Source organism: Lactuca virosa, chromosome 4 (assembly GCF_052849685.1).
Source record: "Lactuca virosa cultivar CGN04683 chromosome 4, Lactuca_virosa_CGN04683_v6, whole genome shotgun sequence".
NCBI lineage: Eukaryota > Viridiplantae > Streptophyta > Magnoliopsida > Asterales > Asteraceae > Lactuca > Lactuca virosa.
Window position 1 is genome coordinate 344,910,552 of NC_136429.1, and position 18,342 is coordinate 344,928,893.

An 18,342-nucleotide genomic window follows, 5' to 3' on the forward strand; every position below is an offset into this window, starting at 1 on the left:
CACTCAAGCCCTATTGGCAAGGCAAGGTCTAGGTGTGATCACATCTTGGAGATTTAGTCACATATTGACAAGCCGGGAGAGTTAGGTGTCAAAGTCTTGAGAAAGTTGGTGGCTCAACTACTTTCTAAGTCACATAGTGAGTTCTTTTGGGAATCCTATGAAACAGACTAAGACAAGACCCTTAATGATCTTATCTATTTGCTAAGATCAACTTCCTAAAACGCTATGGACATTGACAATGATGACATTGGATATCCAGTAAAGCTCTCTCTTCCCAATGGAAAGGGATCGGCCATAGTCAACTCGGTTGACCCAATGGTAAAGAGAGAGGCGAAGTCTGAGATAGTCCCATTATCAAGGGTCCATAGGTAACTATTGCCAAAGGAAGGGGCATTGGTTACGAAGCTGCCAAATTTACCTAAGGATGTTAAAGTCAATAAGTTTGGCTCTACTTCAGGTAAAGTCCATTGTCTAACTCTATTAAGTACATGCTGATTCTGATCGCGAAGATGGATTTCAATCGCATGGTTCGGTGATCAGAATTTTGGGCTATTACTTAAGAGTTATGATATTTATATTGCTTAGGAATAGATAACAACAAGGTTTTCATATGGATTGTAAGGATAAGTTTTTCCGCAAAGTTTTAAAATAAAAGAAAAAGGTTTTGATTTTATTTATTTTAAGTATCCTTACATTGGCATTTGTGAAAAGTTGTTGCTTATAAGTTTCCATTGATAGCAATATTGGAAAAATGGATTTGATTCTTTCGGTTGTGGTAGTGTCTAATATTACCAAATAAGGAAAGATTCTCATCACCCAAGGTTCAATTGGACCGAAACTTGGAATCATGCAAGTTGTATAGTATGATGAATGAGAACTTTCAGCTTGGAAAATTAAGACTAATTCCTTATGTGAATAAGGAAAGGACTAAGGGATCGAGTACACATTCTTGTGCACTGGTCAAGTCCACCACAAAAGATCAAGAAGACTATTCGTCATGATTTACTTAAGTTCAGTAAATATGGTTATACTTATAAGTTTAAGTATAAGTCTGTAGCATTGGAGAAGTTTCAATGTGAGACAGAACGAATAAGAAGAATCAAAGTATGGCAGAAAGATAAAAGTTTCTCAAATCTGAAAAGATGGGAGAGTACTTTAGTATCATGTTTATGATCATCTTAATGGTTAAGATACCATATCACAATTGGTCCTCTAAAGTCATCTTAGTGCATTCTTATGACTAAGAAGAGGAGTCATGAATTGTTGAAATGGTTAAATCAAAAAGATGAGTCATACTTCGTTCCAAAACAATTCTTAGAGTCATACTCCAAGATTGTAACTTGAGTGACATATCTTAAAGAGGGTTTGTTAACACTAGTCAAATGTAAGAGTAAAAGGTTATCTACTCTTGTACATTTGAAATTGGTAAGTTGTGATGTTTTGGATAAAACAGAGACCAACTTAGGCCAATTGTGTAAAGTGTTAGTCTTGATAAAGAATCTGCACTATCTCTTGAATATTTGACAAGGGAGTCTTATATGTCAAGAGGACAGTGGGAGTCTTAAAGATCCTAAAAAGAATTTCAAGAACTAATCAAGAATAAAACCTGAGGTTCTTCACTAGCACACGACTTGAGGTTTATAACCTATCATGTTGACATATTCTGTACCCATTCCAGTTAAAGTTGGCTTTGCATAGGAGTTCTGAAAGTTCTCAATTGGTTGCATAACAACTTGGAAGCAATGGCAGGCCCTATACTGCCAAGTGGCAAGAAGTTAAGATTGCACAAGTTCAGTCCATATGAGTTTGGATTTGTCATTATCCTTGTCTTGTGACTATGGTTTTGACGATTCACATGGATAAGAACACATACACCATAAAATCTAAGGGTCATAAGGTTTCTCTCCGATTCATGAAAATGATGGTGAGGAAACACTTCCACCAAGTAGATTTGAAGCAGATGGCAAAAGGTCTAAATAATTTTAGAACTATGAAAAGGGATGCCGTAATCATAGTCTCAATTGTTTAGACCTTTTGCCATCTGCTTCAAATCTACTTGGTGGAAGTGTTTCTTCACCATCATTTTCATGAATCGGAGAGAAACCTTATGACCCTTAGATTTTATGGTGTATGCGTTCTTATCCATGTGAATCGTCAAAACCATAGTCACAAGACAAGGATAATGACAAATCCAAACTCATATGGACTGAACTTATGCAATCTTAACTTCTTGCCACCTGGGAGTACAGGGCCTGCCATTGCTTCCAAGTTGTTATGCAACCAATTGAGAACTTTCAGAACTCCTATGCAAAGCCAACTTTAACTGGAATGGGCACAGAATATGTCAACATGATATGTTATAAACCTCAAGTCGTGTGCTAGTGAAGAACCTCAGGTTTTATTCTTGATTAGTTCTTGAAATTCTTTTTATCAAAGCATCTCGTATCAGAAATCTGAACTTTGGTAAGAAAGTCAATAAAGTATTGATTTCTAGAAGTCCAGTTGATTTCTGAGTACATGTCAAAGCTAGTGGGAGCATAAGTGTTATGCTAATAATCATCATATTAGTGGGAGCATGATAATTATTGTTAGTGTTGCAAGTTAGCAATGTTAATTATAGAAAACAAAAGTTTCAATTCGTGAGGCTGCAGGAATTGAAAAAGTTGTTTTGCTATAATTAAGGGAGAGGATATACTTCATTTCAGTTCTAAAGGCTTAGATTGAGACCTTAATCATCTTTAGTCAAGAATATATATATGAATTTCATGTTGGATTGGTTCAACTTAAGGAAATTCTATATATTGCGTTCTCAAAATTCGATTATGATTACAGCATCCCTCTTCATAGTCAAATTTTGAAAACATGGCAAATAAAAATATTGTAGCAAAAGACTGGTCTAGAATCATGTCTTTATGTGAGACATCATGAATCGTGTACCATTTGCTTTGGGTACAGGACCGATTGCATGTGCTATAATATTTGTCATTTCTAAATTTTTCCAAATGCCCAAAGGCATTAAGAAGGGAAAAGGTCTAGAATTGGATATGACTAAAATGATTAAGCAATTGTCGAGGACAATCTAAGGTTTACCAAAGATTGGTTGCTCAGGGACAGTTGGAAGTATAGTGCTAATTTTGGAAGGACCATATTGACATATTCTGAAAAGAGGCATCTCTTGTTCAGTAGTGATAGTCAAAATGAGAATATGGAGTTGTCTCCATAGGTGGAAGTTATCTGTGTAAGATTAGAAAACCTAATGCAAGAAGCATGTTCAACGCAATGTACTTTGAATATGAGACTTAGTTTCCATGGAGTTGAACTCCATTGGAATACCTTATAATGACTGTTGACAAGTCTTTGTGACTTTGTACATATTCATTACAGGAGGGTCAGTGCATATAAGTATAAAATCTAATCAGATTTCGATAAATGATAGGAATTTGAAATTCTCACATTTTTCAATAAGGATTTGGGAGTGTGAAATTAGAATCATTGAAATCATGTTCAATTGGTTTATTTCACAAAGTAAGGATCATAGACAAACATAAAGTGCATACTTGGTGTATGGTAAAGCTATTGTTTAAGAAAAACATAGTGTACATGCTTGGAGCATGGGACAACTAGTGTTTTTAATTCAAGTATAAAGTTGATAAAACCGAAACAATGAATAATGAGTAATCAGTATGGTGATAAATAAAAGTGTTTATTTATATTCATAGGGTTTGATACCATATTTGATTCATTTATTCTTGTATTTCACTTTGCATGTTTTGACTTCCAGAATAACTAAGTCGCTCTTCCTGGATGATTAAGTTATTCAAACCATCCACAGTCGGTCATATGTTGGAAGTAGATATAAATCAAGACTGTCATGGGTTGGTTTGTAGAGGTCCAAGTTGGTGGACAAAGTGGTGCTACAACACTCATGAGTGCTCATAAGTTCTGAGTATTGGATTCAACCCACGCTCATTTGAATCACTTCATGGATTTTATCACGAGTGATCATGAGACGATAATATCTTATATTCTTAAAACCTAGAGATATGAGTTGTTACTATGAGTTGGTTATACATTGATTGCACGAAAACGCATTGGTAACTCGATGTTATTAAACGTGCCTTTGTGTATGATTCAACAAGTAGTAGAACAAGCCATATGAGTCGAAGTTTATCCATTCCTTTTATCTTCGGGATAAAAGCGATATCCGTGGGCCCCTCGATGATTTAAAGATGATACATGTGAGTGCTTGGCCAAGCCAGGACTGATTTGATTTGTTCAATCAGTCAGTCATCATGAATCGGAAATCGGGAAACAACAAATGGACAGAGAGAATGATTGATAATCCATGTCTCAGTCCATATGATATCTAGAATGGAGGAATATATGATCCCTTATCTAATGGACAAGTCATTGACAAAGGTCAGAGTTCATCGACAAGGTCAGAGTTCGACAGAAGCTTTTGAGAGCTACGATTGCTGATCGGTTCCTGAAGTCATACGCAATAATAGTTTTGGACTTATCCAAGTGGGAGACTGTTGGATTAATGTCTAAGTCCATAACTATAATTGGTAAGACTTGACCCGACCCGGCATGGTCCATTTGGGTTGCATGGCATCATGCATTTGGATAGACTATAATGAGAGAAATAAAACTTAAGGTTGGTTAATATATTCTTAAGTTCTAATATATTAATAAGGTTATTTAATTAGTATTGATCAAGAATTAATTTGGAATTAATTAAGTGATCAAAAGGAGACTAATTAAATATATGGGTTGATTGTGTAAATCATTCATTCTTATATATGTGGGCTTGTGATCCAAGATTCCTTATGTTGGACTAAGTCCATGGGGTGACCCATGGATACTCCATGGAGGTTAAAATCCATGGAGCATAAGGAATGGGTAAAGTTATGAGTTACATGGTGTAACCCTAATAGCCACCATATAAAAGAATCCCATGGCTCAAGAAATTGTGCACTAATGTGTGAGTGTGAGGGCTAGACGATTTCAAGGAGTGTTCAAGTTTCTCTTAAGTTATTCCAAGTGTATTTGGTGTTGTGTGAACCATTTGAGGTGTCACACTTGGGGCACTAGGCACTCAAGCTTTATGAAGACATTCTACATCAAAGAGGTATGTATTCTATCTTGTTATATTTATTATTTTGTATGCTAGATTAGGATAATACCTTGGATGTTCATAATTGTATGTATAATAGAGAAAACATAGATCCAAGGTATTTAGGGTTGCATGTACACTTAGGAGTGTTAGAATGCTCAAAACCCAACACCTCCTTGGTACCACTACGATTGCCTTGAATATACAAGTTATGAATAATTAAGACGAATTGGACGGTCGACTGAGTAACTCTGCCTCAAATCCACAACCAAACAAGGAACATGAATTAAGGCGGAATCACTCACTCTAAGTCTGCAAAATCTTAGCTATGCACAACCCTAACGTACATACTAAGCCATCATAGCTTCTCAGAACGGATCTCTTAGTTCCTTTGAATACTGTGACCTACTTCATTATGTGAGTTATTATAATTACTTTTAAGTGTTATCCCCAAGTTTTAATCTTATATAAATATAATTTAATTTTCAAAGCAATTACTATTTCGAAAACGTACCACTGCTTGATGGCGACTCCGAGGTCGATTCTCCTGCGGTGATCATCAGAATTTGTCCATCCGCTCCTGAGTTCCTTGTTATCGGGCAGTCCTCCTGGTAGTGTCCTGTCTCACCACAGCCATAGCAGGCTTGGCTTTCTTCAACTTCGGGGACTTGGGAGATCGGTTGAGCCGGTGCCCTGCAGAAACGGACTATGTGTCCCTTTCTGTGGCAGTTCAGGCACTGCATTTCCCGACATACTCTGGTGTGGTGATAGTTTCACTTTCCACACTTCGGGAGGGTTCCAGCATATCGACTGGCAGGTGCTGGAGTAGTAGGTGTTGTGGCGGCGTACATAGTACTCATTTGTTCCCCCTGCGGGGTGTCCTGTGTTGTTTGCTTCTTCTTCCTCTTGTTCCCCGACTTCTGGCTATTGTCCTCTTCCCTCGATGGCTCGGGAACAGGGACTTCTACACCATGGCGGACTCCGTGGTCGATGAGTCACTGAGCCAGGCGTTTAGCACTATCGAATGTGGCTGGGTTAGAAGACATCACATCTCCTTGGATCGGGGCAGATAGACCCCAGATGTATATTTCTATCTTCTTGCTCTCCGGGGTAACCATCCCGGGGCATAGTGCCGCTAGGTCGCTGAACCGGTCAGTGTAGGCCACTATGTCTGACCCGACCATCGTGAGCTCCCACAGTTCTTGTTCCAGCTTTTGAACTTCGCCCAACGGGTAGTATTCTTCCAGCATCAACTCTTTTAGGTTTTCCCAACTTATTGAGTTAGCCACTGATAGGGTCAGTGACTTTACATGGCTGTTCCACCATGTCAGGGCTCTGTTAGAGAAGGTGCAGGTAGCAAACTTCACTTTGCTCCCTTCAGGGCACGAACAAATCTCGAAGACCGAATCTGTTTTCTCGAACCATCGCATCAGAGCGATGACTACACCATTTCCATCGAAGGAATTGGGTTTGCAGTTCATGAAGTCCTTATACGAACACTCCCATGGGTGTTCGTGAGTAACTACGGGGTTGGTTAAGTGGGTACCGCTACCAGATCCGAGGGTACCACTTCCACCGAAGTGAGCTAGAGCAGTTGCCACTGCGGAGGATATCGCTGCTTGAAGAGCAGTAGGATCGAATTGCGACGGTGGAGTTGGAGTTATCGGAGTAGCGCGTCTGTTTGATCTGCGAGGAGGCATCTTTGCTAAAAGAATACAAAGATGAGATGGAATAAGTCTAAAGCAATGGACACAAGCGGAAAGCTGAAAAGACAAGGTTATCCTAGTTTTGGGTGTATCGGGTCCTGACTTCCACAGGGTTCTGGAAACAATTCATAAAAGAGTCTATACCTAATAAACTCTATGAATTTGAAATGGCTATCCTCGAATGAATATTTGTTGCCTGAATAACTGTTACCAGCTGCATGTAAGAAAATAATCCTAACATATAATGTGAGCATTGTCTCCACTCGCTCATTAAGTTAACAAGATTATTATTTATTAGTGTGACACATAAGACGTTTTGGTTACTTCGGTTGATCCTTCTTTGAAAGCTCCTCATGAACTTGCTCTCGTTTCCTCCTGACTCTTCTGTTGTCTACTATGAGGAAGTGTTTACATCTACATGGGCTTGTCGTGCGAGAATGGAAGTGACTAAAGAATCTATGAGATTAAGTGAAACATTATGGGGGTGATCCTTACAGAGTCCTCCTATAATTGCACAATGTATACAAGTTGTATCTAACTTAAGACTAAATAGACCTTCGAATAAGTGATCCTACTCCAAAACCACAACCAAACAAGGAACAGGTAGTGAAGCGTAGATCACAATTTCTATGTCTATAAATTCTGAATTATATATAACCTTGGAAGTATACACTGCAAGATTATAGACCTATCCGTAAGGGTCTTTTAAGTTAACACATAAGTTATTTATATGGTGCCTAAAATACTCCTATAGTATTTTAATGTAATCTACTTGGTTTGTTTTAAAGTTGTTATCGCGTTATAGTATCATAGAATACTCCTATAGTATTCTAACTCTAATGTACTTGATCTAGTATTCTCTTGACTAGTATTAGGTAAGTTTTAAGACCGTTGCAACACCACATCACTCCCAAACACATGTCGGTCACATCTCGAATGAATATAGTTGATCAGGCTATATTGATCCTAGCTATGATTACATAACTGTCCAGGTTTGACCATAGTGTTCAACCTTTAACTTCTTCTGTTTTGTTCTTCTCGTGATACTTGTTCTAGTAGGTATATATGTATAAGCAAGTATGTATACTTTTATAAGGTATCATTATATATTTAAAATATATTCTTATCCAAAGCAATTCGGCCCCATTGTATTTATAGTTGTATATCTTTTATCGGTTGATATACTTAGTTCACTATAAACAATGCTCTGATACCAATCTGTCACACCCCAAAACCGGAACGGCGGAAACGTTCTGGGGCGGAGGACGTCATAATATAGAATACATAGCAAATAACAAAAAGACATGAAGCTATACTGCTCCATCTTCTGAATCCCAGTGCGCGAACCTGTCTACTGGTCTCCTGAGAATACAAGTTATTTTGAAAGCATAGATCAGCATTTAAGCTGGTGAGTTCATAAGATTTTAGTGATGTAGTAAGTAGTAAGAAAGTTTGTAGAAAGTTGTAGTAAGTTGTAGTAAGTTCTTGTTTTAGAAAAGTTTGCCTGTTCCTCCAGAAAATCCTATATTTCCTGCTTTGATGAAAGATAAGTAGAAATGACTCTATAGTCCTTTCTATGAGTATTAAATGGATACAAGTTATATAAAACCCAGAGTAAACTAACAATCGGTTGTGTGTATCTGCCCTAAGCCCACAACCAAACAAGGAACATGAAATGAGGCGGAAGACACACATCCCATTGTTTGTTAGATCATCGTTGTATATAACCCCTACGTATTCACTCGGTACTCACGGAGTTCACTGTAATAGTTCCTTTGTATTTGATGAAAAGATCCTTTTAGAAAACCCTTATTTCTTATAATAAAATGATAACCACAGTAGTTCCTTCTAGGGACTAGGAAACACTTGGACCAAGTGTTAGAATCACGTGTGATTCATCTAAGGGAAGTGTACGGCCACAAAGAGGAGTTTACTGCCAAAATGGCATGACCAAGGGAGTTCACGGCCATGAGTTTACGGCCACCATGAGTTTACGGCCGTAAACTCATGCTACTTTGTGCATATGGGTGTTTTGAAGGGCTTTCAAGAATTGAGGAAGGGTTCTAGGTTCTTGTCCATGCCTTAGGAAGTGTTTAAGGTCCAAATGCACTACAAACTAGTGTTTACGGCCAAGGGAGATGCTCTTGGCCGTAAACACCTCATGTTCTTGGGAAAAGCTTGATTTCAAGGTGCTAAGCATGAGTTTTAACTAGATAATAAGTATAGGGGAAAGAATAATCACCTTTGGGAGGCTTTATGGAGTTCACGGGCACCAAGAACAAGTGTGTGTTCTTGGAGTTCTTGGTGAAAGATGAAGATCTAGACTCAAAGATGAAATCTATGGATGAAATCAATGGTGATTCATGGATAAGAGAAGTATAAACACATAGATGGAAGGAATCACTTACAGTTTGAGGGTTTTGAAGCAAGATCCTGTGATACTTGAGAGAGTTTTCGAGTTCCAAGCCTTGGAAATGGAAAAAGTGAAGAAAATGGCCCAAGCTTCATACTTATAGGCTGGAGTTTACGGTCACCATGAGTTTACAGCCGTAAACTCATGGGTCCTGGCCGTAAAATCCTCATTTGAGGGTTTATGGCTTGCTTGATGGTATGGAACTTTAGTTGACCCATTCATATACTTAATCCTTAAGTGTACTTGGTTAAAACTCCCATAGAATGACCCTTAACAAGGCTATAAGGCAAAAATATTTTCGGGCTGTCACAAATTTTTAAGTGAGTTATCTCACTATACTATGTATTACAATGTGTAATCATGTATGATAGGATCTAAGAACCACTAGAGTATGATTATACGTGCGGACTAGTATAATCTCTATATGATTGGTTTGGTTATATGATTCATTCATATATATGTATGAGGAGTTAACGGAGGAATGACAACATGACCGAAACTTATAGAATCATGTTGATGACAGAATGGGGACAAGCCGTCAGTCCTGATACACATGTTATTGGTAGGACAACGAAAGGTCATGAGCCATTGATTATTGGCAGAGGTGGCGAAAGGCCGTAAGACATTTTTGTATGCATGTATATATATTATGATATATGGTATTCTGGGGAACTCACTAAACTTAGTGCTTATCTAGTTGATTACAAATGATTTCAGGTACTTCTTCACATCGTAAGAAGATCAAGGTTTGATTGTACATGTGCATCGGTATCATGTTTTAGTCTTCCGCATGTTCTGTTTATATTATGATTGGAATAATTAGTACTATGTTTTGAAAATGATTGAATAAAAATGGACTTTTATATTACCTTTGGAAATTATAGTTTACAGTGTTGGGCAAATGAGTTTTTATATTACTACTGGGAATGAGTATTATCAGTATACACTACTTTAAAAATGAAAAAAACGGTTATGGAAATTTGGACGTTGCAATATATATGCTTAAGAATAATTACAAAATGATATTTTATAGATAATATATGATCCTATAGGGTCCATCTAACAACTTGATGCAAATATATTATTTATAAGAATTTGATTCTTGATAAATAAATATAATTCTTTTAATTAGTTGGAAATTATTTATTTTAGTAACATAGTATTATTTCAATATAAGTATCATAATATATCATAAGGTTCGATTTATTAAATCAGGTACATACTTTTGGAGTAAGACCTTTTGTCTTTTAGCTAAAGGGATAAAGTTTATTTCTTATAAAAGACTTGAAAGATTATGTTATAAAATCTTTGTCTTTTTATGCATAAACCGCCAGATCAATGAGAGGGGAAAGGTAAAGTCTTTGGATTATTATAATGTTAGGGACATGCTTATAAATTAAGGCTTGACATCATCATGAAGCATGGGTCGTAAAGTGTTAAGACCCACATGTTAATGATTTGAAAGAAGAAGCTTAAATCTAGTTGTCTTCTTCTTTCTTTAGATGATCAAAAATGTAACTGTCTTTCTCTATACTCATTCTCTCTAGTTTTCTTAAGGAGTTAAGACATATAAGATAAAGATTTGATGTTGGCATCTCTTTTTAAGTCATTACTTGTGTTTTTTCTTAAACATTAAGAGATTCTTATCATTACAAAAACTTAAGACTAGCATCTTATCAAGTTAAGTGATTGTTGGTGTTTCTACTAAGGTGGAACACCTACATTCTTCATCAACTTCCAACCTCCAAAAAAAAATCAAAGACTTCAAAGGTTGTATTCTTTTCTTATATGGTTGTTTTAATCTTTCCATGTTTTCAAAATGCTCATTGGTGGGTAAAATGGTTTTAAGTTTATTCACAATTACAAAATGATATTTTATAGATAATATATGATCCTATAGGGTCCATCTAACAACTTGATGCAAATATATTATTTATAAGAATTTGATTCTTGATAAATAAATATAATTCTTTTAATTAGTTGGAAATTATTTATTTTAGTAACATAGTATTATTTCAATATAAGTATCATAATATATCATAAGGTTCGATTTATTAAATCAGGTACATACTTTTGGAGTAAGACCTTTTGTCTTTTAGCTAAAGGGATAAAGTTTATTTCTTATAAAAGACTTGAAAGATTATGTTATAAAATCTTTGTCTTTTTATGCATAAACCGCCAGATCAATGAGAGGGGAAAGGTAAAGTCTTTGGATTATTATAATGTTAGGGACATGCTTATAAATTAAGGCTTGACATCATCATGAAGCATGGGTCGTAAAGTGTTAAGACCCACATGTTAATGATTTGAAAGAAGAAGCTTAAATCTAGTTGTCTTCTTCTTTCTTTAGATGATCAAAAATGTAACTGTCTTTCTCTATACTCATTCTCTCTAGTTTTCTTAAGGAGTTAAGACATATAAGATAAAGATTTGATGTTGGCATCTCTTTTTAAGTCATTACTTGTGTTTTTTCTTAAACATTAAGAGATTCTTATCATTACAAAAACTTAAGACTAGCATCTTATCAAGTTAAGTGATTGTTGGTGTTTCTACTAAGGTGGAACACCTACATTCTTCATCAACTTCCAACCTCCAAAAAAAAATCAAAGACTTCAAAGGTTGTATTCTTTTCTTATATGGTTGTTTTAATCTTTCCATGTTTGCAAAATGCTCATTGGTGGGTAAAATGGTTTTAAGTTTATTCACAATTTTGATGCTTTTGTTTTTGTTTCTAGTGTTTTCTGAAGACTATTTTTGAATAAATCTCAACAATTCGTATCAAATCCATTTTTGCACGCTTGGTTAGATTACTAAAATACTTGGTATAATCATTCTTTATGGAAAATATGGATGGTTTTCCTTTTGTAAAAAAAATTCATAAATATTTTCTATGACAACTTTAAAATATTTATAATTGTTATTTTGATGACTAGAAGCTTATATGAAACTTTTCGGTCATACAATTTATCTTTGAAAAACAAAGTGTGGTGTTTATATAATTTTATGTATTTATATAATGTGCATAAAATAGCTATGAACCATTTATGATGTTATTTATGTTGATTTGTTAAAACAGTTGTAATATCTATTTATTCATATGGTATGTAATGTTTAAATAGACCGTTTTCATTTTTTAATTTAAAAGTACCAGATTAGTTAGAATAATTTATTTTATAAAAATGCAACAAAAATGAAGATGGTGGTCATTTTGAAGATTAAAAGTTCATACACTTAATTTCATTTAAGTTTTATAAAATTTGTAAAATTATTTCAAAATTTTCTACGAGGAGTTGAAGCAAGTGGGAGTGTAAAGACATCATAAGAAGCTTCGGTCCCTTGTATCCCTTAGTAATGGAATTAGCATTTTGGTGATGGCTCATACAATGTCACTAGTTTATGGTTGGTTTATGAATATATGTTTTATGCTTTGTGATGTTTATTTTTGTGTTTATATTATGCATGTTTGTAAAATAAGATTTTAAAATGATAGATAATATTTTAAAAATAAAATGATCACATGTACTTTAGTTTTAATAAAATTTGTTTTTTACATAAGACGTAACAAATTGTGGTTTTAAAATAAAAACATTTTTTTATAAAACTTTAATAATGACAAATTTTGACGATTAAAGTTCATAAGTTTAAAATTGAGAATTTAAAGACTTATTAAACTACAAACGTTATCCAATGAAAGAAAAGTTTTGTTAAAATGTATATAAATGTTTATTTAGCGCTCAAACTACAAAACTTCATACAATATACTAAATTCAAAATTTGTCTGCGTCGATTATATAAAATTGGATTTTGTAAAAGAAGCATTTAAATAAAATGTGATTTTACTAAAAGTATACAATGGCTTATTGGATGTATGTAATAACCATGATGTCATATATATTTTAAACAAGAATTATAAAAACGCTAAAAGACCCCTTATTAAAATGCAAAAACACTCACATGTCACATGTATAAGCTAGTGCAATAAAGGTCACCTAAACTGCTAGTGTTATTTTTTAATGGGCGATGTGTATTCCTGATTTCTATAAACAGTTTATAGGCCAATTACACTTTCTCCTCACATTGGATGATTTGATCGGTAAACTTTTGTTATAAAGGTCACCTAAGAAAAAGAGGTCTGAGGAATAGATGGGATCAAAAATTTCTATCAATGTAATTTTTTAGCAATCTCATAATGCTAATAATTATATATTAGAATATAATTGATAATCGTTATTGATATGTGCATATTTAACCACATATTTAATGCATAATTCTAATACTTTTAGCTACAATTATATTTATTTTTGGGACAAAAGATACTTATTATGTTTAAATTTTTTTTTGTAGCAGCGAATATTTACTTGGGATAAAAAAGAAGCATACGAGGAGCTGGAAACAGGAAAACTGGAGTTGGAACAAGAATAAGACAAAAGAAGACATGAAAACTAAAGACCGCATAGTGGTGATCTCCAACACGACGTGGTGAAAAGAAGATTTGCGACCATCAAAGCTGAGTTGGAGAATACGAGATTTACTCGAGGACCATGTCGCGGTGGCGGTTAACCACGACTTGGTGATCAAAATTTGGCAACTATAAAATCTCGAACATTTGGTCGAATCAAGAGGCTAACAACCGGTTTTCTAAGGAGAGTTATTACTGAAAACCCTTGGAAACTCAGAAGAAGACCGAAAATCAAGTGGAGCTCAACGATTGAAGAAGATTAAGAAGATTTCTACATTGATCTAGTTGGTTTGCTAACCATTACTTACGTCTAGCTTAATTTACTTGGATCTTATGTGTTTTTCTGCTACAATGAGAGGCTAAAACCCTTTTACTTCTGCTTGCTGAAGTGAACCTAATCAATATCTGTTGATTTTGATTATTGGATGATTATTATTGATTTTACTTGTGTTTGATAATTTAAACCCTAGTATGTTTTAGTTCTAGTTCATATTGCTTATAAATCAGATTTTGTGGGATAATTGATCTTATTAATTGCATGAATTTGTCTCCAAATTATTTATGATCATTAAATAATTAGAGCTAAGATTAATCACATCTTAGATTAAGTAATTAAAGCTAGTAATTTTAACTGTGTTAGAGAGAATAATCTTAAATTGTGCTTGGTTGCTTAACTTGATCATAGGAAAGAAAATTTTATCATTCATAGTCCAATTTGTGCTTCTTATCAATTTGGTGTTTAACTTATGTGTGTTTATTGCTTGGTAATTCATAAATCGGTAAGCCTAGATAATTGATCATAATATTTAGTAACAAATTGGTAATCAATATAATCTATCCATTAGAAATCAAGCATAGGAGAAGGTGAAATCGAATATAAGCAGAAGTATTCTTTTAATTCTTGAAGGTACTTTGTTTTATTTGATTGTTTAATTGTTAGTTGATAGTAACTTCTTATGATCATGAAAAATTAGTAAAAACCCCAAATCATAGTTTGTTTCTTACTTTAATTAGAAGTAGTTATTTTATTTAATTGAATTTCGTTCCCTGTGTTCGACACCCGACTTACATGAGCTATTATGTAATCTTCCTAGTACACTTCCTATAAGTGCATAGTTAGTAAAACTTTGTTAGGTTATAAATTTAAAGCTAGAATGGTATTAATTGAGCAAATCAAGTTTTTGTCGCTGTTGTTGGGGAACGACTTATTTGATTTATAGTTTAATTGCTTTTAGTTATTCGATCCTTTTTGTGCGGTAAAATATGCAAAAAATTATTTTTCTGCATTTGTTTTTTTTTGAACAATAACGACGTCGTGGTCCTATTAATCACAACGTGGTCTCGTCTTAATTAATTTTTACTTTAGTAATTTTTATTTGTTTTAAGCGTTTTTGTTTTTTTTTTTTGTTTTTATTGCAGTAATTTATGACCGGATGATCTAAAACTCCAATAGTTCCACCACTTCAAGATCCAGAATCAGCTTTTCACAAAATGAAGAACAAGAAAGTCAACGAGCCAATAAGCACTTTTCAATCGTAAAAATGATTTAAAAGTTTCGAGAGGACGCCTGATAAGAAGGGAATTGGATACGAGCCAAAATCATCCACCGAAGAAAGTTCAGACGAACATATAAAAAGCGAGGTTGAAGAGATGGTGGATATCATGAGAATAACTATGGGGGATTACAAGAAAAGGGTATGTGAAGATAATGGACCAGGTCTTGTACAACCTGAGATACCAGCCGAAAGAAGTTTTGAGCTCAAAGGGCATATTCTATCAATGCTCAAGGACATACCTTTCACCGGGAAAGAGTATAAAGATGCATTTAAGCATATTGACGAAGTAAAGTACATTGCAAACTACTTCAATGTTCCTAACGTTCCAAGAGAATCTGTGTTACTTACGATGCTTCCGGTAACATTTAACGGTGAAGCCAAGGTTTGGTTGAAGTGACTCACGCTCGAATCCATTACTACGTGGACAAATCTTTGTGATGCTTTCATTGAGCAATTTAGTCCACCTTCAAAGATTTCAAAGCTCAAAAAGAAGATTGCTAATTTTCAACAAGAGGTTGGAGAATCTTTATATGAAGCATGGGAGAGATATAAGGGCTTGCTTAGAAGTTTTCCTCAACATGATCTTAATATCGAACAAAAAGTGTCCATTTTCTATGATGGAGTGAATGTCACAACTAGTCAACTTCTTGACTCCCAAGGACCAATGACAAAGAAGGAACCGACCACTATCAAAGAGTTGATTGAAGAGTTTGCAAAGCACTCACGTGAGTACCATAACCCACGAGAGGATGTTACTAGAGGTAAAGGAGATGGAGGGAACGAGAACATGGATGCGGTTTTAGCAAAGTTAGAGAATGTGGATAGGAGGATTACAATGATGGATCAATCAATCCATGCAATAAGAGTTGGGTGTGAAAATTATGGCGGGTCACACTTCACTAAGGATTGTGATCTAGATGAGAATGGTAATCGAAAAGCACAAGTTTGCTACTCGATTGGTTATTGATTTGATGAAGATTGGAGGAAGCCCAAAAAAGGGTGGTTGCCATATGAAGGTACAAGAAGCAAAAGGATGAAAAGTTTAGACAAACTGGACGAGGTTTCTAACAAAAAGAGCAACAACCACCCGAAAAGAAGATGGATTTTAGTCGGTATCTCATGGGTTTATGGAAGCATCTGAAAAAAGGTATGATGTTACTGATGCTAATGTGAGAAATCATCAAGTTTCCATCAAGAACATAGAGACTCAATTGCACAGTTAACAACACTTGTTAATGAGGAATTACCACCTCGAAATCAAGAACCAAAATCACAACCTCATGTAATGGAAATTTACACGGAAGAAGAAATTCATTCTGAGCCATTTATGATCCATGAAATAGCTACTACCCAGCCAAATTCTTATTTGGAAGAAGAGAAGCCCTATGCTAACAGAGCAAAACGTGAGTCGTATTCTGATGATTCACCATGTCATGGTCACAGGAGGACAAAAGATTTTCACCTCTTATTTCATATCAGCCTTCTTTTCCATTCCCATCTCAAGCACTCAATCATTCTCTGGAGCCGAAATAGAAGATGTTTATAGAACATGTGCTCTCACTCTCGATAAACGCCCCATTCCTCAAATCCATGGCTAAGCTTCCAAAGTTTGCAAAAGATGTTATGACTAATTGGAAGGAGTTGGAAAAGGCATCAACCATAGTGCTAAATGAGTTATGTTTAGCTGTGGTCATCAATCAGTTACCAATCAAAATGGGAGACCCAGGCCAACTTAATTTTCCTTGTGAATTTGACAGTTCTACTTCTATAAATGGTTTTGCCGATTCGGGGGCAAGCATTAATATTATGCCATATTCTTTCTATAAGAAGCTCAGTCTACCAAGGCTCCAAGACACGAAGATGACACTTAGAATGAAGGATCACACAATCACTATCCGACATGGAATTATTAAAGATTTTTTAGTAAAGGTGGGAAATTTTGTTTTTCCATTTGACTTTGTGGTTCTCGACATGAAGGAAGATGAAGACCTTCCCATCATTTTAGGAAGACCATTCTTGAGTATCGCTAGAGCTCTTCTTGACATCCATAAGTCAAAACTTACACTTCATGTGGAAGATAAAGCAATTACTTTCGAAATGAGTCCAAAAGTGAATCATGAAAAGCCAAGAGATGAAGTGTTAAAGATGGATGATATGGAAGAAAATTTTGGTGAGCTGGTTGAAACTGAAAAGATGACGTAAGAAGAGTTGAAGGTTTGGGAGAAGTCTCATGTTGAAAATGTCAAATGTTCTAAACCAATATCTTTGATTCCTATGACATTTGAGATGATTGAATTTGCTACACCCAAGGCTCAAGTGGAAGAGGCAAGTGATGAAGTGGAAGATGATTCCATGACGAAGTTGAAATAACTGATGAGCACATGTGTGGGGAATTAAAGGAGTCTACAATGGTGATAATGGAGTTAGACTTGGAAGGTCCTAAAGAAGATGACTAGAAGAGTGCAAAGGTGAAAAAGCAAGGCAACGGGGTAAAGCGCAAACATGAAGAAGGTAATAATCAAAAGAAGAAAGAGAATTCAAAGAAAACATACATTCGAAGGGTTCAAACATACAAGCGTAAGTGGAAAGAGAAAAAGGAGAAAAGGGAGATCCCACTCCCAACCGCAACAACGTAGTGTGGTAAGGAGTCCGGCTCACGACCCCTAAAAAAGAATCACTTTTCGGGAAGAAACCCTATTTTTAAGAGTTTGCATTTTCTTTTCCTTTTCTTTTTAGTTTTTAGTTTTTATTTTTGGTCTCGGTTAACCAAATGATCATGTGTTTATCTAGTCTTTTGATCTTATTTTGTAGCATGAAAAGGAAAAAAAATTCATGAAGCAGTGAAGGAGCTTAATGGATGAAGAAGCCATGAGATTCTTGAAGATTACAATTGAAGACCATGTTTTTGAATAACTGTGGGGTTCCCACTTAATTGACACATAATTTTGAAGAATTTTACAGAAAGAAAAGGTCGGGAATGGTCCTAAGCCATTAATAAGAAAGAATACATTATTTTATCTCTTAAAGACGTTCTGAGAAGGCACCACGGCGTGGCCATCATAACCATGTCATGGGTTTCGATTTTATCACGA

General features: G+C 35.1%; 1 protein-coding gene and 1 non-coding gene across 2 annotated transcripts; one reads left to right on the plus strand and one right to left on the minus strand.

Annotated features, from left to right (window-relative positions):
• Positions 1 to 15,728: 15,728 nt before the first annotated feature.
• On the minus strand, positions 15,729 to 15,835 carry LOC145110066 (small nucleolar RNA R71). Its single transcript, XR_013709449.1, has one exon. It is a non-coding gene; the product is annotated as a small nucleolar RNA R71 (small nucleolar RNA).
• A 1,005-nt stretch (positions 15,836 to 16,840) lies between these two features.
• On the plus strand, positions 16,841 to 17,452 carry LOC145106203 (uncharacterized). The gene has a single exon (XM_079043220.1). It carries the CDS (start codon positions 16,841 to 16,843, stop codon positions 17,450 to 17,452), a length of 612 nt encoding a protein of 203 aa, XP_078899346.1.
• Positions 17,453 to 18,342: the final 890 nt, after the last annotated feature.

Bases quoted from the DNA above. Each gene is read 5' to 3' on its own strand.
- LOC145106203 (XM_079043220.1), top strand. From the start codon at position 16,841: ATGGCTAAGCTTCCAAAGTTTGCAAAAGATGTTATGACTAATTGGAAG.